The sequence below is a fragment of the Delphinapterus leucas genome, chromosome 17 (assembly GCF_059928025.1).
Source record: "Delphinapterus leucas isolate spDelLeu-1000000601 "Yukka" chromosome 17, BTC_Dleu_Yukka2, whole genome shotgun sequence".
Classification (NCBI taxonomy): domain Eukaryota; kingdom Metazoa; phylum Chordata; class Mammalia; order Artiodactyla; family Monodontidae; genus Delphinapterus; species Delphinapterus leucas.
Genome location: NC_143145.1, coordinates 42,907,898 through 42,931,310, shown reverse-complemented (window position 1 = coordinate 42,931,310; position 23,413 = coordinate 42,907,898). Strand labels below are relative to the sequence as shown.

At 40.6% G+C, this 23,413-nt stretch overlaps 1 protein-coding gene across 3 annotated transcripts in view; it reads right to left on the bottom strand.

Moving 5' to 3' along the window:
- CDH17 (cadherin 17) overlaps positions 1 to 23,413 on the bottom strand; it is a 105,574-nt gene that overhangs the window by 50,610 nt on the left and 31,551 nt on the right. For all 3 annotated transcript variants that reach the window (XM_022584544.2, XM_089898919.1, XM_089898920.1), the window contains 5 exons: positions 22,965 to 23,063; positions 6,778 to 6,912; positions 5,711 to 5,849; positions 3,383 to 3,541; positions 3,076 to 3,275 (listed from right to left, as the gene is read on the bottom strand). In XM_022584544.2, the coding sequence (XP_022440252.1) occupies positions 3,076 to 3,275; positions 3,383 to 3,541; positions 5,711 to 5,849; positions 6,778 to 6,912; positions 22,965 to 23,063 (732 nt within the window). The remainder of the gene's footprint in view (positions 1 to 3,075; positions 3,276 to 3,382; positions 3,542 to 5,710; positions 5,850 to 6,777; positions 6,913 to 22,964; positions 23,064 to 23,413) is intronic.

The window sequence follows — 23,413 nt, the reverse complement described above, 5'->3', positions numbered from 1 at the left end:
AAAGTGGTGCTGGGAAAACTGGACTACTACACGTAAAAGAATTAAATTAGAACACTTCCTAACACCATAAACAAAAATAAACTCAAAGTGGATTAAAGACCTAAATGTAAGGCCAGACACTGTAAAACTCTTAGAGGAAAACATAGGCAGAATACTCTATGACATAAATCACAGCAAGATCCTTTTTGACCCACCTCCTAGAGAAATGGAAATAAAAACAAAAATAAACAAATGGGAAAGGAAACCACAAACAAGACGAAAAGACAACCCTCAGAATGGGAGAAAATACTGCAAACCAAGCTACTGACAAAGGATTAATCTCCAAAATATACAAGCAGCTCATGCAGCTCAATATCAAAACAATAAACAACCCAATCTGAAAATGGGCAGAAGACCTAAACAGACATTTCTCCAAAGAAGATATACAGATTGCCAACAAACACATGACAGGATGCTCAACATCACTAATCATTAGAGATATGCAAATCAAAACCACAATGAGGTATCACATCACACCGGTCGGAATGGCCATCATCAAAATATCTAGAAACAATAAATGCTGGAAAGGGTGTGGTGAAAAGGGAACCCTCCTGCATTGTTGGTGGGAATGTAAATTGATACAGCCACTATGGAGAACAGTATGGAGGTTCCTTAAAAAACTAAAAATAGAACTACCATATGACCCAGCAATCCCACTACTGGGCATATACCCTGAGAAAACCATAATTCAAAAAGAGACATGCACCCCAATATTCATTGAAGCACTATTTACAATAGCCAGGACATGGAAGCAACCAAGGTGTCCATTGATAGATGAACGGATAAAGAAGATGTGGCACATATATACAATGGAATATTACTCAGCCATAAAAAGAAATGAAATTGAGTTATTTGTAGTGAGGTGGATAGACCTAGAGACTGTCATACAGAGTGAAGTAAGTCAGAAAGAGAAAAACAAATCCCGTACACTAACACATGTATATGGAATCTAAGAAAAAAAATGGTTCTGATGAACCTAGGGGCAGGACAAGAATAAAGACACAGACATAGAGAATGGACTTGAGGACACGGTGGGGGGGGAAGGGTAAGCTGGGACGAAGTGAGAGAGTAGCATGGACATATATACACTACCAAATGTAAAACAGATAGCTAGTGGGAAGCAGCCGCATAGCACAGGGAGATCAGCTCGGTGCTCTGTGACCACTGTAGAAGGGTGGGATAGGGAGGGTGGGAGGGAGGTGTAAGAGGGAGGGGATATGGGGATATAAGTGAATATAGCTGTTTCACTTTGTTATACACCAGAAACTAACACGACATTGTAAAGCAATTATATTCCAATAAAGGTGTTTGAAAAAAAAATCAGTAAACTCAATAGTAAGACCTGTCTACTTGCTGCAGACAGAGCCTGGCCTATCTGATAGTCTAGTACTAATAACAACACGTACTGAGGGTTTTACCCCATTCCAGACATAATTCTAAACACTTTTATATGTTATCTCATTAAATCCTCAAACAGCCCCATGAGGTAGAGACTATTGTTATCCCCACCTTATAAATGGGGAAACTAGGGCACAAAAATTTAAGTGACTTGCCTATAGTCTTACAGCCATTTGAAATTTCCACACTAAACTATTCTCTCAAACCAGCTTGGGAAGGGTATCCCTTTCTAGTTATTTAAGCACACCCTCTGTCCAAGACAAAAACCATGTTCTTAGTTGTAAGCGAGCTCCTTTGATGCCCTAAAAATTCAGCCTAAGTTCTCTCTTGAGCTGTCCCCCTCCACTCTTATTCAGTTTCAAGCCACACAAAGTACTTTCCCCAGGCCTAGGTATTGGGTGTGGCTCTTTAGATTTTCTTTTCTTTGACAGCCCTAAGTGAAAACAAGTGTATGTGTTCTTTTTAGCATTTACAAATCCTTATGAAGGTAACCTAAACAATAAACAGGAAGACTTTAGTAAAGGAACCCAATCTGAAATTCTCATGGTAAAGAGTCCTGACATAGTTTCTTAGCTGGTAAAGCAGAATATTTCTTCCTCTCATTCTTTTTTTTTTTTTCCTCTGAAGGTGAAATTCATTAATTCAACGTTTAATAAATAAAAATCCTTTCAAGTTAGACAATAGATATGGTGGGATAGGCCATTCCAGGACCCCTTAACAACAACAGTGTCATCTAAAAAAAATTAGGGCTACTACAGACTACAACTCCTTCATAACGTTAATACCTTTTATTCACTTCCACAGATACTAATTAATTTCCACAACAACCCAAAGATCTGTTATTATCCCCATTTTATTGGTGAGAAGTTGGGGCTCATAACAGTTTATCTGCTTCCAAATCCAGTGCTCTCCCACTAACTCACAGCTTTTGCATCAAGAAACTTCCTGATCTTCCAGAAAAGATCAGATCTGGGTGAACCCCAGAGTGGATTTCCAGGAGCTAAAGAAAGAGGAGGGGGCTCAGGATGAACACCAGCCATAGAGGTGGGACCGGGGGAGGGTTTGAATGGAGGGGAGAGGTACCCACAGGAGATGGAGTTGGCAGGGGTGGGCTCCAAGGGTAAAGGTCATCTGCTCAGCTTTTACACTTGACCAGTCTTATCTCTGTTCCTCAGCCTGTGATGGGTTGAGTCTTTCGCATAGAGATTTTTCCCAAAGGAATAAGAAACAGCCTTTCAAAAATAATTTGCAGCCCCAAATTTGAATCATGTACGTGTACCATATACAGCCCACTCTAGGGCAGCCAGATCCTACACTCTTGACAGGGAACAACAGTATTATCTACTTGGAAGGTGAAGGTGAGTGAAGTTCTCTTTTAAAACTCATATATATATATATATATATATATATATATATATATATATATACACACACACACACATATATCTGAATCCAAGTTGTAAAGTCCAGAGTTTACCCATGATGGCAAACTCCAGAGACTTGGGGCCACAGACCTTGTCTATTTAGTTTGCTTCATAATGATGCTATGCAGAAATGTCAGTGAAGACCATGAGGGTGGGCCCCTACAATGTGAGTGCTGATTGACTGGGTAGGCTCTAGGCGTTCCTTGGGCACTACCTGAGTGATTTTAATGGGGTAAGGATTAGTTGAATTTTCTTCAATCTCCACTGGTTCTGGTGCTTTCCAAATATTCTCCTTCACCATAATATCCACAGATGTGGTGTCACTAAAGGAATGCTCATTCTGGCCTCCCATGTCCTCCACTGAGGCCACCAGCTTGTAGGAAGGATTCTTCAAAGGATCCAGTTCCTGGGATCCTATGGGAAGTAGGAGAGAAAAGAAAAGGAAATGTCTCTGAAGGTGATACAGATCTAGGTCCTTTTAACTGCCTCAGAGAGTCATATGAGGACATCACTTAACTTACCTGCTAGAGTAAGTGAAATTGCCCCTGTTTTGTTGTTGATCTGAAAGTACATGACATTGTTGACCTTGGGAAGCTGCATGATAATTTTATAAATAAGCTGGCCGTTGGGTGTGGCTGGATCATCCAAGTCTGTAGCATTGACATACATAAAGGGCTTTCCTGTTTAACAAAATGTACCCAGAAAAAAAAGATATTAATTGAAACCCAAACCAACCACAGACACATTTGCCTTCTAAGAGGCAGAAATAGAATGGAGGAAGGTGCCATAATTCATATCAGTGGTGAAATAATTCTTTATTCTGCCCCTTTCCTCTAGGATGAGGTTTCTTAAAGTATGGTCCAGGGACCTCTAGAGGTCTTTGAGACTGTTTTTAGGGTCATACATGTGTGAAAGACCCATTCAAATCACAACATAAGGGCTTCCCTGGTGGCGCAGTGGTCTAGAGTCCGCCTGCTGATGCAGGGGACACGGGTTCGTGCCCCTGTCCGGGAAGATCCCACATGCCGCGGAGCGGCTGGGCCCGTGAGCCATGGCCGCTGAGCCTGCGCGTCCGGAGCCTGTGCTCCGCAACGGGAGAGGCCACAGCAGTGAGAGGCCTGTGCACGGCAAAAAAAAAAAACAAAAAACAAAAAACATAATTTGATGGATTTTAGCATAAAGGTGTATCCCAAAAAAGGCATTAATATGGTTTCGGATTCTACATTGAAAATAACATTTAAGAAACCACCACTTGTTGAGTTTTGGTCTAGTATCAAAGAATATCCACAGTCATCTGAAGCATTATTACAGTATTAACACTGTGTAAGGAGAGTTTTTCTTTAAATGTTTCAACCAAAACAGCATATGGCAACGAAATGAATGCAGAAACAGAAATGAGAATCCAACTGTTCTCAATTAATCCAGACATTAAAGAGATGTGCAAAGATTAAAACAATGCCATTCTTCTTAACATTCCTTTTGTCTTTGAAAATAGTTATTTTTATTAAAATATGCTTATTACTTTAAATCAATCACTAAATAAATATTTTTTAACTTCTCAGTTTTAATTTCAAATACGATAAATATTGATAGATATAACCAGTGACATATTGGAGTCAACTCGTGAGACCTAGTTGAATTTTCAGAAATTTTGTGAGCCAATTATTAACACCAGTGGTAGCTTAAAATAAGTTATGGTGAGAGTACTTATACCACAGAAATTGACAAATTCTACAAATCAGGGTTTTTTCTCCCCAGAGAGACAGCTATTAAAATTTACTAGCACACTACTGGATATAACCAAAAGTTTCTTGGAGTCCACAATAGTTTTTATGAGAATACAAGGGGCCTGAGACCAAAAAGTTTGAGAATCACTGAATTAGAAAACCCTACTGGTAAAGAATAAGACCTGGAAGATTATTACTTGGCAGAATTTAGTGGTGAGCCTTTGGTATGCAACCTCAGGGACAGAGACACGTGAAATTGCTCCACATAATAAAGTGGAAGGAATATTCTTCCTGAGTTATTGGAAGTGGGCATTGAAGAGTGAGAGATAGCGATTAAGTGACACAGAGGGAAGTTTGACAGTGAGTTGGTGGAAATGGCCAAAAGTCTTTTTGAGAACTCACAGTCTAATATTCATGATTATTTTGTGCACTGTTATGACATGATGCTCCTTCATTCCTCTAAATCTTCAATAAAGCCTGCCACACACACCTATGCTTTGATGAGGGGCTTTTGTAGAAATGAAAATTAAAAGAGTGAAGGGATGAGTCATAGCTAGGAGCTGAAGTCAGAGAAGAAAAAGAACTGGAAGCCAGCAGTGACCATGAGAATGTGGATTTCTGGGAGGATGTGGGAGAGTAAGCTTACCTTTCCAGAGTGTTCTAGAGTGTTCTAAAGCTGTAAGGTGTTCTAAATTCTCACCCTAAAATGGTGATTCTTAACTAGGGGTGATTTTGCCCCCCAGGGGACATTTGGCGATGTGTGAAGACATCTTTGCTGTCACAATTTGGAAGGGAAGTGTTGCTCCTGGCATCTGGTGCATTGATAGATGTCAGGGATGCTGCCTAACATCCTATAATGCACAGAACAGCCCCTAACAAAAAAAGAATTATCAGGCCCAAGATGTCCATAGTGCTAACGTTGAGAAGTTGTGTCCTAGAGCAGTGGGGATAATAAAACAACTCCCAGAGTATTGCTGTGAAGTTTAAATAAGATAAATAAAATTTAAATAAGATGGTAAGTCCTTAATGAATGCTAGCTACACATGTTAGCCACACAAATCTGCCCCTCTGCCTGTTACGCTTCCATCTTTCCACAGATATCTCCAGGCTCCTGCCTATTACCTGGGCGAGAATTCTGCCTTACTGAGCCTTCATACTTTGACTGGAGAAACACAGGTCGATTGTCGTTGATGTCCTTCACTTCTATGGTGATGGGGACCGGGCCCTCCACTGTATTGCCGTGAGCATCCAGGGCTGAGACCTGATGTTGACAGGAAAAGGAAACCTCCTTGGTGAGTCTGGACCTCATATCACACACTCAAAAGTCACTTGAAAGAAATTAGAGCCCAAACAACAAATAACCTGATCACTACAGGGGAGAAAGACACCCATAAGAGCCCAAATTGGGAGCTGCTAAAATAGAGGCCCTATCAGTTAAATCAATCTAATCATGACTGTGTTTTTCCAGCAGTGGGGTTGGCTGGACACTGGACATGCTTTTTTTCTAAATAGCTGGAATCAGTAAAATAAGAACACTTTGACCCTTGAGGGTATGAAAATATGTCCTGTTACAGAGGCATTTTAGTGGTTGATCTGCAGAGCCAGTAGTAAAATTTAAACAGAAAGCTTTTGGCTTGCTCTTTTCCCCACAACTAGCTCTCTATCATTCAGATAGAGATACAAACCATGAAAACTAAGGGGGAAAGAGAGAGAGAAGGGTCTCTCTAGGCAGCCTCTGACTTTGGTCATTGATTACTTCTGCTTCTTGCAAGGCCCAAAGGAGCTCCATCTAGTACCAGTGCCACCTTCTTTGTGGGTCCAGAGCCCACCCAACAGCCATAGGCAGACATCAGTGAAATATCAGAGAAGTACTGGCTAGTTTTGATCCAGGTGCCATCCAGGTTTCCACTCATTTTGATGAGTAATGCCATCTAAGAGCCTTAGCAATATAAATTGGGTTACTCTGGTCATAAAGCCTAAAAAAGAGGATACCTTTGCCAAACGCCTCTCTAGTTGTTAAAAAATTAAATTAAATTAAAAAAGACAAATTAGATTTGCAAATCACGTCATTAGTGTCAGGAGAGCTGAAACAGGATTCTGTGCTAGGAAAGAAGGTGCCAGTGATACTTCCAGGACAAAGAATGCTCAGAGAGATTAGAGTTAGTGTCCTTTGTCTGGTCTCAGTTCACCTGGAGTTTGTGAACAGCTCTTGTTTCCCTGTCCAGGGCTTTGCTGTGATACAGAAGTCCATCTGGTTGTATCTGAAATATGTCATCTGTCTCCCCAGTTAGTTTGAAAGTCACAGCAAGAGGACTGGCCTTAAACTGGGAAAAAGCAAACATTAGATTAGGTTGTAAGGAAAAACAATGTTGTAGAATTTGTAGTAAGTCACCAATTTCAGGTAACGTTTTCATTTGTACAATCACTAAAATAAGAAATTCTAAGCTTTTAAAATGATACATTCTAAAAGTCTGCTTAAACGTTAGCTATGTACATTCAAAATACATTTTCCTCAAGAAACAATATGTGACATAATTCAGTACATTGATGAAAGCCAGTAGATGCTTTAAATTGTAGCTAAAATTAGATGAGATTTTTCTGGGAATATCGGACAGCTATAATACTGCTAGCTTTTAAGTAACATTAAAAAGGGTAGTTCTTTGCTAGGATAAAAAAGATGTCATTTAGTACTTCTACAAATTGTGACAAAGATTAAAAGACATTTTACTATCAAGGAAAACAACTTAAAAGTGGCTTTAATTGATAAAGTTCTCACTTTTTCAGAAGTAAAGAAAATACCAATGATTATTCATGGGATAGCTATAATACTTTTAAGACCACAAGAATAGAAAATTCACATAAAATAAAGCAGATGTAAAAGTTGTTCAACCTCATTAATAATTTTATATATATATATATATATTTTTATTTTTTTTTTTTTTTTTTGCGGTACGCGGGCCTCTCACTGTTGTGGCATCTCCCGTTGCGGAGCACAGGCTCTGGACGCGCAGGCTCAGCGGCCATGGCTCACGGGCCTAGCCGCTCCACGGCATGTGCGATCTTCCCAGACCGGGGCACGAACCCGTGTCCCCTGCATCGGCAGGCAGACTCTCAACCACTGCGCCACCAGGGAAGCCCCTAATATATTTTTATATATTTAAAAAATAAAAACTAATAGTCAATGTTGTAAAGGATGTAAATAAACACACATATTATTGATGAAAATATAAATTAGTATAATCCTTTTGGAAATAACTTGAGGCATAAAATGTTTGTAGCCTTTGATAGCAAATATTACTAAATAGAATTTATTCTAAGGAAATATTTTTTAAACAATAAACTGCATGCTTGTAGTATAGTAGCCTACAATACTGGTAAAGTTGAAAACTCCTAAATGGTCAAAAAAAGAAAGGTATAAAATTATATAACACATAAACTTAATGAATTTTAAGCATTAAAATGTTCATTCTATAAATTATGAATCAGCAAAAGAACAATGATATGGTGTAAAGTAACCAAAGGAGAACATGAGTAAGTCTAGATAATGATTGTAACAGTACCAAGTGTATTCATGTTGGTTGGCAAGAAATGGAATTAAAAAAAAAAAAAAAAACAGCTGATGTGTTACATGCGTAGAACTGTGGCTTGCAAAATCCAAGGACTGTTTATTTAAGAAAATTACCATCAGTTAGAACCAAGCTTTGTAGTTGCTTTGACTTGCCCTAATTCCATCATCCTGTCTCAGGATATGCAGTGGCCTTGAAAACCAACAGCCTCACAACCATGGTACTATGTAGGGGGTAGAAGGAGTTTGGAGTTTCCCAGAAGTCCTGTCCCCAAAGAACTGATATTATCTAACCTACCTGGAAGCTCCCTGGAAATACCTATTCATGCAGCTTGTCTTTATTTGACCCAACTCAGAGCTCACTCACTGCAAACAATTTTCTTCCTGGGGAATCTGTTGAAAATAATCATCAGCACTTGCTTAACACTGCAGCTGCCTGAGACCGTGATAGCAGTTGATGCAAATAAGACTCTAACTAGAACACTTAAAAGGTAAAGCTTGAGAATGAGATGTCCCTTGCAGGGGCCAGGGGAGCATCAAAAATCTCCAATAGATTTCTGGGAGTCTAAAAGGCCACATTCATAAGTAGAGCTGTGCACATGCCCAGGAACAACCTTAGAAGGCCCTAATCTCTCACCTCTGACTGACCTTGAGGCTCTGTGCAAGCAGGAAGTAAAGGCTAAGGCAGAGTTGTCAACTGTTTGCCACATCTTTGAAGATGTACCCAACAAGTACACAGAGCCTATTGGCAAAGGTTGGAAGACTTATTGATTCTAGGCTTGTAAGGAAATCTTAATTCAATCATTAGCTGAAGACTAAGCTAACCAAACAGACTTCGGTGGCTACATATGGCAAAGAATACAGACTTTACAGAATTAATTCAGGAAAGTCATTAAACAAACAAACAGCAGCAACAACAAATCCTGGGAAGACAATGGGATATGATTTCTGGTGTTGCCACATCATATTATTTATAAAGTCCAGTTTTCAACAAATGATTGTGAGACATGCAAATAAAAGAAAAGTAAGGCCCATATATAGGAAAAATAGCAGTCAACAGAAACTGTCCCCAAGGAAGTCTAGATGTTAGACTTACTAAATAGGATTTTAAATTAACTATTTTAAACAGGTTCAAAAACAAAAGGAAACTATCTCTAAAGAACTAAAGTATGGTAACAATGTCTCACCAAATAGAGAATATAAATAAAGACATGGAAATTATTTTTTAAAAAAACAAATAAGAATTCTAGAGTTGAAAAGCATAATAACTGAAATGAAAAATTCATTAGAAAAGGCCCAACAGTAAGTCTTAGCTAGCAGGAGAAGAATTTGTGAATTTGATAATAGATCAATTGAGGTTATCCATCCTGACAGAAAGAAAGAAGAAATATTAACAGAACCCTAGAGACAAATGGAACATCATCAAGCAAACATGCATAATGAGAGTCATAGAAGAAAAGGAAAGAGTGAAAGGGGCAGAAAGATTATTTGAAGAAAGACTAATCAAAAACTTCCCAAATTTGAGAAAAACATTAATCTATGCTTCCAAGAAGTTCACTGAACTTGAAACACAATAAATTCAAAGAGACTCAAACTTAGACTCATCATAATAAAGCACAAAACAAACAAACAGGGACTTTTCTGGTGGTGCAGTGGTTAAGAATCCACCTGCTAATGCAGGGGACATGGGTTCGATCCTTGGTCCAGGAAGATCCCATGTGCCGTGGAGCAACTAAGCCCATGTGCCACAACTACTGAGCCTGTGCTCTAGAGCCTGTGAGCCACAACTACTGAGTGCGTGACACAATTACTGAAGCCCATGCACCTAGAGCCCATGCTCCACAACAAGAGAAGCCACTGCAATGAGAAGCCTGCACACTGCAACGAAGAGTAGCCCCCGCTTGCCGCAACTAGAGGAAGCCTGCATGCAACAATGGAGACCCAATGCAACCAAAAATAAATAAATAAAAATATATAAATTTATTAAAAAAAAAACAAAAAGGGCTTCCCTGGTGGCACAGTGGTTGAGAGTCCACCTGCCGATGCAGGGGACACAGGTTCATGCCCCGGTCCGGGAAGATCCCACATGCCGTGGAGCAGCTAGGCCCGTGAGCCATGGCTGCTGAGCCTGCAAGTCCGGAGCCTGTGCTCCGCAATGGGAGAGGCCACAACAGTGAGAGGCCCGTATACCGCAAAAAAAAAAAAAAAAGAGAATTTGGAAGTGCAGAGACTCATCACATACAAAGGATCCTCAATAAACTGAACAGCTGATTTCTCATGGAGGCCAGAAGACAGTGAAATGACATATTCAAAGTGCTGAAAGAAAAAGGCTGCCAACTAAGAATTGTACATGCAACAAAACTGTCCTTCAAAATGAGGGTGAAATTAAGCTATACTACTATTAGAACAAACAAACTTTAAGATAAAAATTATTACTAGAGAAAAGAAGGATATTCTATACTGATACAAGGGTCAATCCATCAAGATTCTATAACAATTATAAACATATATCCACCTACCAACAGACCCCAAAATACATGAAGCAAAAACTGACAGAATTGAAGATAAAATATACAATTCAACAATAATAGTTGGTGACTTGAAAACTTCACTTTCAATAATGAATATAACAAACAGACAGACGATCAACAAGAAAATAGGAGACTTGAACAACACTGTAAACCAACCAGAAGCTAACAGACATCTATGGAACACTCCATCCAACAAAATCCTAACACACATTCTTCTTAAATATACATTAAACATTCTCCAGGCTAGATCATATGATAGATCACAAAACAAGTTTCAATAAATTTAAAGCATTGAAATCATACAAAATATGTTCTCTAACCACAATGGAGAAACTAAAACCAAATAGCAGGAAATGTGGGAAAACCACAAATATATGGAAATAACAATACACTCTAATAACCAATAGGTCAAAGAGGAAATTAAAAGGGAAATTAGAATATACTTTTAGATGAATGAAAATGAAAACACAGCATACCAAACTTTATGGGATACAGATTAAGCAGTACATGGAGGCAAATCTATAGCTATAAATGCCTATAAAAGAAGAAAATATCAAATCAATAATCTTCTACCTTAAGAGACTAGAAGAAGATGAATAAACTAACCCAAAGCAAGCAGAAGGAAATAAAGATTAGAGTGGAAATTAATAAAATGGAGAACACAAAAGCAAAGGAGAAAATCAGCAAAACAAAAAGTTGGTCTTTTGAAAAGATCAACAAAATGGACAAATCTTCAATTGGACCTACCAAGAAAAAAATAGACACAAGAGGGACTTCTCTGGTGGTCCAGTGGGTAAGACTCCCTGCTCCCAATGCAGAGGGCCTGGATTTGATCCCTGGTCAGGGAACTAGATCTCGCATGCATACCACTACTAAGAAGTCCACATGCCGCAACTAAGAAGCCCGCACACCGCAACTAAAAAAAAAGATCCCGCGTGCCAAAACTAAGACCCAGCACAGCCAAAATAAATAAACAAATAAATATTTTTTAAAAAAACACAAGAATCAAACAACTAAAATCAGGAATGTAAGAGGGGACAGTACTACCAAACTTACAGAGATAAAAAGGATGAAATAGAATACTATAAGCAATTGTTTTCCCACAAATCAGACAACCTAAGTGAAATGGATGAATTCTTAGATAAAAACTACCAAAATTGACCAAAGAATAAGTAGAAAGTCTGAAAAGAACTATAACAACTAAAGAGCTTGAATTGTAATCAAAAAATTTCCCACAAAGTAAAGCCCAGGACCAGGTAACTTCACTGGTGAATTCTACCTAAAAAGTATGGGAGAATTAACATCAAACCTTCACAAACGCTTCCAAAAAGTAGAAGAGTATGGAATACTTCCCAACTTATTCTATGAGGCCAGTGTCATCCTTATATGCAAAACAGAAAAAAAATAACAAAATAAAACTACAGAGCAATATCTCATAAATATAGATGCAAAAGTTTTCAACAGAATACTAGCAAACTGAATCCAGCAACATATAAAAAGAATTATATATCATGACCAAGTGGAATTTATCTCAGAATACAAGGCTGGTTCAACGTATGAAAATCAATTAATTTAATACCCCATATTAATAGAATAAAGGACCAAACCAGATGAGTATCTCTATAGAGGCAGAAAATCATTTGACAAAATCCAGCATCCTTTCATGATAAAAAAAAATACACAACAAAGTAGGAATAGAAGATAACTTCCTCAACCTAATAAAGGGCATCTAAGAAAAACCCACAGCTAATATTATACATAATGGTGAAAGACTGAAAGCTTTCCCTATATGATCAGGAACAAGATAATGATGCCCAATCTTGTCACTTCTATATAACATTGTACTTGAAATCCTAGGAAAGAGAAAGAAATAAAAGTCATCCAGATTGGAAAGAAATGAGTAAAAGTATTTCTATTCATAGATGACATGATCTTACATATGGAAAATCCTAAGGAATCTAAAAAAGTTTTACAGCAAATAAACAAGTCCAGTAAGGTTGCAAGATAAACGATCAATATACAAAAAAAAAGAAAAAAAAATCAACTGTATTTCTATACACCAGCAAAAAGAAATCGGAAAATGATGTTAAGAAAACAATTCCATTTACAATAGGATTAAAAGGAATAACATACTTCAGAATAAATTTAACCAGAGAAATACAAGATTTGTAAACTGAAAACTACGAAACATTGTTGAAAGAAATTAAAGAAGATCTAAATAAATGGAAAAAACATCCCGTGCTCAAAACTTGAAAAACTTAATATTGTTAAGATAGTACTATTCTCCAAGTTGAGATACAAATTCAACACAATCCCTATCAAAATTATTTTGTCTTGTTTGTAGAATTGACACGATGATCCTAAAGTTTATTTAAAAATGTATGAGGCCCAGAATAACCAAAACAATCTTGAAAAAGAAGAACAAAGTTGGGAGACTTAACACTGCCTGATTTCAAAATTTTCTACAAAGCTACAGTATTCTAGAGAGTGTGGCACTGGCATAAGGACAGACATATAGATCAATGGATTCAAAATCAGGAGTACAGAAATAAACTTTTGTATTTATGGTCAAATTAATTTTTGACAAATGTGCTAAGATAATTCAATGGGGAAAAAATAGCGTTTTCAACAAATGGTGCTGGAACAACTGGATATCCACATGCAGAAGAATGAAGTTAGATCCCTACCTCTCGTATCATGCACAAAAATTAACTAAAAATAGACCAAAGGCCTAAATGTTAAGAATTAATACTATAAAACTGAGAAGAAAAAACAGGCATAAATCTTTGTGACTCTGGATGAGGCAAGAGTTTTTTAGATGTTATAGCAAAAGCACAAACAAAAAAGAAAATAAATTGAACTTCATCAAAATTAAAAGCTTTTGTGCTTCAAACGAACTATCAAGAAAGTGAAAAGTAACCTATAGAATGTGAGAAAATATTTGCAAATCATGTGTATGATAAGAAACTTTATGCAGAATATATAAAGAGCTCTTACAACAATAAAAAGACAAATAATTCAATTTAAAAAGAGGTAAAGGATTTGAACAGACAGTTCTCCAAAGAAGATATACAAATAGCCAATAAGCACATTAAAAGATATTAACATTAGTCATTAGGGAAATGCAAACCCAAACCACAGAGAACTATCACTTTACTCCACTAGGATAGCTATCAATACAATAAAGAAACAGATAAGTAACAAGTGTTGGCAAGGATGTGGAGAAATCAGAACACTTATACAATGCTGGTGGGAATGTAAAATGGTTCAGTTGTTTTGCAGAACAGTTTTGCAGTCATTTAAAAAGTTAAAAATTGAATTAACTATGTCCCAGAAATTTTACTCCTAGGTATATATCCTAGAGAATGGAAAACATATATCCTCACAAAAATTGTACATGAATGTCCATAATAGCATTATTTATAATAGCCATAAATGCCCATCAAATGATAACTGGATATTCAAAATGATTATATTCATACAATGGGATATTAATCAGCCATAAAAAAAGGAACGACGTACTAATACCTGCTACAATATGGATGAACCTTGAAAACATTATGCTAAGTAAAAGAAATTATACACAAAAGGTCACATGTTACATGATTCCATTTATATGAAATGTCTATAAAGGAAATCTCTAGAGACTGCAAGTCGATTAGTGTTTGCCAGGGGCTGGGAGGAGAGGAGAATAGGGGGTGACTGCTAGTTGGTACAGGGTTTCTTTGAGGCTGGTGAAAGTGTTCTGGGATCAGATAGTGGTGATGGTTGTACATTTTTGTGACATATTAAAAACCACTGAATTGGACATTTTAAAAGGGTAGGGCTTCCTTGGTGGTGCAGTGGTTGAGAGTCCGCCTGCCGATGCAGGGGACACGGGTTCGTGCCCCGGTCCGGGAGGATCCCACATGCCGCGGAGCGGCTGGGCCCGTGAGCCGTGGCCGCTGAGCCTGCGCGTCCGGAGCCTGTGCTCCGCAACGGGAGAGGCCACAACAGGGAGAGGCCCGCGTACCACAAAAACAAACAAACAAACAAACAAAAGGGTAGATCTTAAGATATATAAGCTATATCTCACACGTTACAAAGAAAAAAGAGGCCATCCTACAGCGACGTCCTCCATCCCCGCAGGTGCGTCCCCCCAAACCGCGGAGCTGCCGGCGTGGTCGCAGGCTGGAGGCGGGCCCGGGGCGGCGCCGCCGCCGGCCGCCCCTCGCTCCGGGCCCCGCCGCCCGCGGACGCTGATCCCCCTGCTGGAGTCTCCCGGGGCCCTCAGCGAGTCCCTCTGGTTACCCTTCGGCCCACGTGAGTCTGGGCCACTCCACACCAGAACCTGGGCGGCACCGCGCAGGGGGTCCCAGCGCCGGTGTCTGCCCAGACCTCGCACTGCAACCTCCCCGGAGAGCCTCTGCCGCCCTAAAAGTGCCAACGGTGGTGCGTGCGCAGGACACAGACTGGGGCTCCGTTTGGCTGCCTGTTTATGAAACATTTCAGAAGCCAGAAGAAAATAATACATTGTTGAGAACGCAGCGAAAGCAGCTTTTCTTGAAAAAAAATGGACAGAAACATCCTGAGCTATCAGTGCTCAATATATTTTCTGATCAAGAGTGCAATAGGGCTTCCCTGGTGGCGCAGTGGTTGAGAGTCCGCCTGCCGATGCAGGGGACACGGGTTCGTGCCCCGGTCCGGGGGGATCCCACATGCCGCGGAGCGGCTGGGCCCGTGAGCCATGGCCGCTGAGCCTGTGCGTCCTCCGCAACGGGAGAGGCCACAACAGTGAGAGGCCCGCGTACCGCAAAAAAAAAAAAGGACAACAGGTCAGTCATTACAATAGCAGCTTCTCTTGCTGAGTTACGCAATTCCATTCTGGCTGCCTGCCTGGAGGCCTTCCAGTCAATTGATATGGAGGTTCAAGAGGGGATCCATCCTTGCCTGGGAGCAGTGGACCTGATTCCCATTTACCCTCTCTCTGGTGTTGGAGTGGAAGTGTGGAGCTGTGGCTAGAAGCCTTGGTGAGAATCTCGTCCAACGTGTTCCTGGCTGCAGTGTGTTTCTCTTTGGTGAGGCTGACCTGCCTGAGAAGCGCACTCTTGTCCAGAGAAGGAAGCAACTGGGCTGGTTCACAAGGAGGGATTTTGGTGTTCTTAAACCTGACCTGGGAGCTGCACCTGCCCGAAGATGTGGTTTAACAGCTTGCTTCAGGGTGTTGTGACAGTTGCGTTGGAACAAAATTGGAATTTCAGCTTTGCAGTGAGGAGATTCATGCTGCCGCTAGAGCAGCCGAGAGCCAATCTGCGGGAGGCAGGAGCTGAGCGAAACCGCAAACTGAGAAACAAACTTTCACATCAGGCATCGTAGCTAGCCTGTATGTGATGAACTGCAATGTTACCAAAGATGATATCAAGACTTGGCTCTGGGAAAACAGATCGCTAGTGCCATTCGGGGCTCAAATGTGAATGGACTGAAGGGCGTCCAAACGATGGCTTTTCCTCACGAAGGGAAAATGGAGATAGCTTGCAATGTAGAGAGTTTTGAAGATCAAGAAGTTACAGAAACCTCAGAAGGCTCTCAATACATGGCTTACAGTGTCCTTGGGGACCATTTTTATTATGTATCTCCTCATTACATAGAAGCTCAAATTTAAAAAATTGACAAGTGATCGGAGAATTGGTACTACAGGGAGAGCATTAATTGGATTTACACCCCAAGAGTGCAAGAACTGTGCTGAATATGCTATTAAGGAAGGTATTGGGGAGTTCTGGAAGATACGCGGAGACATTTTCATGTGATCCAATCTAAGGCTTCATTGAAATTGTAAGGAAAAAATATCAGCCATTACAAAGTTTTCTTTTGGCCAGTGAAGACGAGTGGAAGATCCGAGAGCTTGGTTCCAGCTGCGGATTGGAAAACTGGAAGCATTCTCTGTCCAGTGACAACAACAGGTGTTGATAGATTGTCCATAATCGCCTTATGATATTTCTAGTCGTCACTGAAACTTCGTGAGATCCTCCTCTGTACCAAGTGCATGCACTTGCATGTACTAGAAGCCCTCCTGAACGAGCTGCGTAAAATGGCCATCGTTGCTGAATCATCTTTAATTATCATGAAGAAAACTAAAAACGGACTCAATTTATTTGGTATCCCTGACCTCTTTATTCCAAAGTCCTGTATTCAACTCTCATTTTTTTAATGTGCACTTTTAAAACTCAAGTACTAAGCAACTAATAAATGGGGAGAATTATAAAATAACATTACTCCTTTGAAGCAAAAAAAAAGAAGAAGAAGAAGAAGAAGAATTACCTGTCTGAGATATGTATCATACTATCCTTAGATCTGGAAGCCCCTGAGAGTACAGAGCTGGGGATAGTTGAAAATCCTCAGTGAGAGAAGTCTGTAGGTGTTTAGTTCTTTTTTTTTCTTTCTTTTTTTTTTTTTTTTTTGGAGGACATGTTAATAACCCAGGGATCAACCTCATGGGGCAAAAAGCTTGCTTTGTTCCTCCCTGACTTCAGGTAAGAATATTTCAAGTGATACAGATGAGGGAACTGGGACAACTCCTTCCCACCACTGTAATAAAGAGCTCAAAGTACATCTTACCAAGGCTGGGTTTTCCACATTATTTCCACATAAGAAGATGGAGAGAGCACAGTATGCTATTTTTGTTTTTTGTATATGCCAGATTTTACTTTATTTTTTTTGCTATGTAACCTACTTTTTATTTTGGCCTTTTTTTTAATTGAAGTATAGTTGATGTACAATACTACATAAATTATAGGTGTACAACATAGTGATTCACAATGTTTAAAGGTTATATTCCACTAATAGTTACTACAAAATACTGGCTGTATTCCCTGTGTTGTACAAGACATCCTTGTAGCTTATTTGCTTTATACATAATGGTTTGTACCTCTTAATCCCCTACTCCTAACTTGCCCCTCTCACCTGCACTCCACCCACTGGTAACAACTAGTTTGTTTTCTGTATCTGTCTTTTCTTTTTTGTTATATTCACTAGTTTGTTTTATTTTTTAGATTCCACGTGTAAGTGATATCATACAGTATTTATCTTTCTCTGTCTGACATTTCACTAAGCATAATACCCTCCAAGTCCATCCATGTTGTTGCAAATGGCAAAATTTCATTCTTTTTTATGCTGAGTAGCATTTCATTGTGTGTGTGTGTGCACATAGAGATAGATAGATAGATAGATGATAGATAGATAATTACATCTTCTTTATCCGATGGACATTTAAGTTGCTTCCATATCTTGGCAACTGTAAATAATACTACTATGAATATTGGGGTGAATGTATCTTTTCAAATTAGTATTTTCATTTTTTTCAGATATATACCCCAGGAGTGGAATTGCTGGGTCATATGGTAGTTCTATTTCTAGTTTTTTGAGAAAGCTCCACACTGTTTTCCTTGGCTGCACCAATTTACACTCCCACCAACAGTGCATGAAGTTTCCCTTTTCTCCTCACCAACATTTGTCATTTGTGTTCTTTTTAGTGATAACCATTTGACAGGTGTGAGGTGATATCTCATTGTGGTTTTAACTTGCATTTCTCTGATGATTAACAATGTTGAACATCTTTTCATGTGCCTGTTGGCCTTTTACATGTCCTCTTTGGAAAAATGTGTATTCAGGTCTTCTACCCATTTTTTTTTTTTTTTTTTTTTTTTTTTTTTGCGGTACACGGGCCTCTCACTGCTGTGGCCTCTCCCGTTGCGGAGCACAGGCTCCGGACGCGCAGGCTCAGCGGCCATGGCTCACGGGCCCAGCCGCTCCGCGGCATGTGGGATCTTCCCGGACCGGGGCACGAACCCGTGTCCCCTGCATCGGCAGGTGGACTCTCAACCACTGTGCCACCAAGGAAGCCCTCTACCCATTTTTTAATTGGGTTGTTCGCTTCTTGATGTTGAGTTGTATGAGCTCTTTCTATATTTTTGATATTAGCCTCTTATCAGTCATACCATTTGCAAATATTTTCCCCCATTCAGTAGTTTGTCTTTTCATTTTGTCAATGGTTTCCTTTGCCATGCAAAAGCTTTTGAGTTTAATTAGTTGCCATTTGTTTATTTTTGCTTTTATTTCCTTTGCTTTAGGAGACAGGTCCAAAAAATATTCCTACGATTTATATCAAAGAGTATTCTGCTTATGTGTTCTTCTAGGAGTTTTATGGTTTTGGTCTTACATTTGGGTCTTTAATCCATTTTGAGTTAATTTTTGTATATGGTGTTAAGTAGCATGATATGCTTGACTAGAACATGAGAATATCAGTGTTCTAATATCAGTTATGCCATTAACTTATTTAAGCCTCAGTTTCCCTATCTGTAAAACAAGCAGTTGGTACAAAAATCTCTAAGGTCTTTTCTAGAACAAAGACTCTGAGATTCTAGAAGGAAATCCCCTTCGTGGCCTCCACTCCTCCACTCCAACACACACACCCATAAACAAGAAGCATTCAGCCATGGCAGTTGGGCTATCATTTTCTGTCAAGAAGAGACAGCTTTGTAGTGTGGCTAATGGAAAAAGAACAGAAAAAGAAGTGGAGTAACCCAAGGAATGATTTTACTGGCTGGGCTCCTGAGAGACTGTGGAAGGATCCTATGAAGCAGTTTCCAGGTGTGTGACGTTTGTTAGCTGGACATTGCCTCTAGGTACAGTTCTGATTCTGTTCAGTGGCACGTGGACCTGTACTCACAGAACATCTACTCCCTTCTGCTCAAGAGTCTCCTCAAATAGAGGTTGCAGAAGTAACCACAGACTCTCTGGCCCACAAGTACATTTTGCTTAGATTATAAGATGACTTTTTTACTATGCCAATATTCTTAGATCAGGAAATTTTACATGAATATAAAAATTTCTGACTTTTGTGGAAAAACCATAGAATCCAGTAATACTGTACACAAATTCTGACTTGTGAAATCGTCTGGAATTGAATTAAGGCTATACTTTTTGAGGTACCCTCAGTTTGTCACAGTCCCCACTGTTCCCTGTGTCCCACATGCTGGAGCCAAGTATCAGAAGACTTTTAATTTCACGTTTGCACAGTTGGGGGTTTTTCTACATCTGTTTTTTGCCACTGCCTGTCTTATCCCAAGATAGCATCATTCATCAATTACCTGGCCCTTGTGGGCCATTGAGATACTTACTACAGATGGACTTTCACACCCAAGCACTGGGTTAGCACCTGTGTGAGGAAGGCTCCCCAGTCTGTATCTCCAGACCCACATGGCCACTGTCTCCTCAACATCTCCACCTAGCTAACCCCACATATTACCTTAAATTCAATAGGCCTAACACTTATTTACTGACTTTCCCATAAATCTTCCCCCCCCTCCCCTCCTTCTCTCTCTCTCCTTCCCTCTCTCTCTCTCTCTCTCTGAATGACATCACTAACCAGCCAGTGAAGCAAGCCAGAGGCCTCGGAGTTACCCTAAACACCTCCTCTCGCCCACTGCACTCATTCAGTCACCAACCCCAGAAGGTGTGACTTCCTTGCATTGCTCCCACCCCTCTCCTTCCCTCCACTCCCCCTTTATACTTACTTAAACCAGGCCTCCACCGCTTCCCACTGGTCTATGGCAAACTGTCCCGAGAGCCTTCCCACCTCTAGGCTCACCCCCTTCATCCCACACTTACAGTGATCACAGAGTAGGTCTGTGCAAGCACAGTCTAATTCCTTCACACCTTCTTTAACCTCCACAGGTGCCCTGCAGCCTACCACTGGTTAAAGGGCCTGGACACCCATCCCCACCACCCGACCTCGGCAGCCTCACCTTTGCACACCCTAAACCACCTGTTATCTTTCATCCTCTTGCTGATTTGCACAGCCCCGTGCTTTTTCCCATACTGTATCCAGGGCCCGCTTTCTGTCTGTGAGTGTCTGTTCAACTTTAAATACTCAGCTGAGGGGTCGGTGAAACATTTTCTGTTCAACCACTACCGCCCACACTTAAAATCGAGCCCTCTTTCTCCATCTGCACTTGGTTCCCTCTGCAGCCCACCAGACTCCAATCAGAGCCCTTCACTACATTGTCTGCTTACTTGTTAGCTTCCTTCTACTACCCTATGAGCTCACCGGGGGCAGGGATGGTGTTGATGTCATCTTGTATCCTCAGTACCCAGCATAGTGCCTTATAACAATAGGCACCATCAGGAACGAAATTGGGTCATTTGTAGAGACGTGGGTGGACCTAGAGTCTGTCATACAGAGTGAAGTAAGTCAGAAGGAGTAAAATAAAGATTGTATCTTAACGCATATATGTGGAATTTAGAAAAACGGTACAGATGAACCTATTCGCAACGTAGGAATAGAGACACAGACATAGAGAACTGACGTGTGGACACGGGGCGGGGGCGTGGGGGGCTGGTATGAATTGGGAGATTGGGAATGACATATATACACCACCATGTGTAAAACAGATAGCTAGTGGGAACCTGCTATATAGCGCAGGGAGCTCAGCTCGGTGCTCTGTTGTGACCTAGATGGGTGGGATGGGAGGGGGAGGTCCAAGAGGGAGGGGATATATGTATACATATAGCTGATTCACTCTGTTGTACAGCAGAAACTAATGCAATATTGTAAAGCAACTATACCCCAATAAAAATAAATAAATAAATACAAATATATCAAATTCAAAAAAAAAGATGAACGTGTGCCTAGCCCACAGCATTCTTACCAGCTTATGAAGCATAAAAGTACACAAATGAACAGAATGTTTTTTTATTGGAGTATAGTTGTTCTACAATGTTGTGTTAGTTTCTACTGTACAGCCAAGTGGAGTCCCCTATGCTATACAGTAGGTTCTCATCAGTTATCTATTTTATACATATCAGTGTATATATGTCAATCCCAATCTCTCAATTCATCCCACCCCCTCCTTTCCCCCCTTGGTGTCCATATGTTTCTTCTCTACATCTTGAACAGAATTTTTAAAATGTAAACAAGATATCTATAACTAAGTGCTCCCTGGCAAGGGGGGGAATGTTAGTTAACGAGATCACCTCTTGTGTGCGCCCTGCCATAGACTCCCAACCAGTTCCTCTGCAACCTCTTCCGTTTCCCGCCCCCCTCCAGTTTGTAGCCCTGAATGGAAACTTGATTCAGGCCCTCTGCTTTGAGGAGAAAATCTAAGAGCCTTAGAAGTCAGGGCCCTTCCTGTCTCTGCAGCCTCCTCTCCTACCTTCTTCTTTAGGCTCTCTGCTGGCCTTCTGCCAAAACTCGGGGCATGCCCTGCCCTCTCCCAGCACAGGGCAGGTGTCCAAGCTGTGCCTTTGCTGGAACACTCTTCTCTTATTAGCCTCCAGCTCTCAAAGCATTTGCTCCTCGCTCAGTGCCGGCTTCCCTGACTGGAGAGGTCAAAGCCTCTAAAATACCCACAGCAGGGCACAGAGATACACGTGCACCCCCAACAGCTCATACTATGGAGCCCCTTTGCACTAATTTGGTACCAAATGACAGAAGGTGGCATGAGGCAGCTTTCAGTCTCTCCTCTGTGGACGGGAACTGCCGAAACAAATGCTTGGACAGTTAACAGAAGGCATCCACCTTAGATGGTAGTTTAGCAACCCTCTGTTGCTCCCCCAGTGCATGGGATGGGAGATCATGGGCACACCCAGAGGCTCATCAAAGCATCCTCAGCCACTCCAAGGCCAAGCACGCTTCCCCAGGGGATTTCTGGTCAATGCAGTAGTATGTTTTTCTCCCTCTCTCCATTACATTTCCGGGATTATTTCAGTGCCCTTAAAGCTGCAGTCCACCCCTCAATCTGATGCTTTCTCAGTTAACTAACTAAATGAGATGACTGCCTCCCACTGTGCCTTGTCCAACCCATGGGTGAGGGCCCAGGGATGGGCTCAGAGGAGGCGGTGAGGAAAGCAGACCATTCCAGCAGTAATCCAGAGAACCCGCATCTTCAAATGCTTCAAGCAGCCAGCTCATTGAACAGACAGATACTCAGATGGCCATGTCACCCCAGAGACAGGTTCCCTTCCCACCCTGGGGGAAGAGGCGGAGTCTACAGGCACCAAGGTCCCCACCCCAGAGATGGAAGTACTTGCCCCAGACACCACTGAGGAAGTCCGAATGAGGAAGTTAGGTACAACGTCTTATAACACTGAAGCCACTCATCTGTGTGTTTAACTTAGCTTCTGAAATCATTCTTGATAATGAGATCTACTATGCCTATATTTTACTTCTGGGTGTACAGTAGATAAAGGAGTAAAAGAGGGAGCCTGCAAAATCAAGATGACAGTGATCAAGAGTAGCCATTACCTGGAATATGATTTGATTCGTTCCTTGGCCTTCAAAAATAGAAAAGGTCATGGGCTTCAGGGGTCCACTAAACTTTTCCTCTTGGCCATATCCAGTTGTCTGTTAAAAAAAGAAAGAAAAAGAAAATTAGCAAAAAAAAAAAAAAAATTAACATCACCATCTACTATGAATGTATATGTGTCACTTGCTGATTTTCTTATGGTTCCAGGACTGATATATGAAACTTAAGATTCTAACCTGGCTCAAAACAATGTGAAATGTGGTCAAAACAGGCAGGAAGGGGTCTAATATTTGTTGAGGTTCTACTATGTCAAAATGGTTTGCTTAGAGCCTAACACTGCTTTTCTCATTTAACCATTCAAGCAATCACCCTGTGGGGAGAAATTAACACTCCTGTTTTATAAATGAGGCTCACAGAGTTTAGCTACTTGCCCAGAGTAAAACCCATA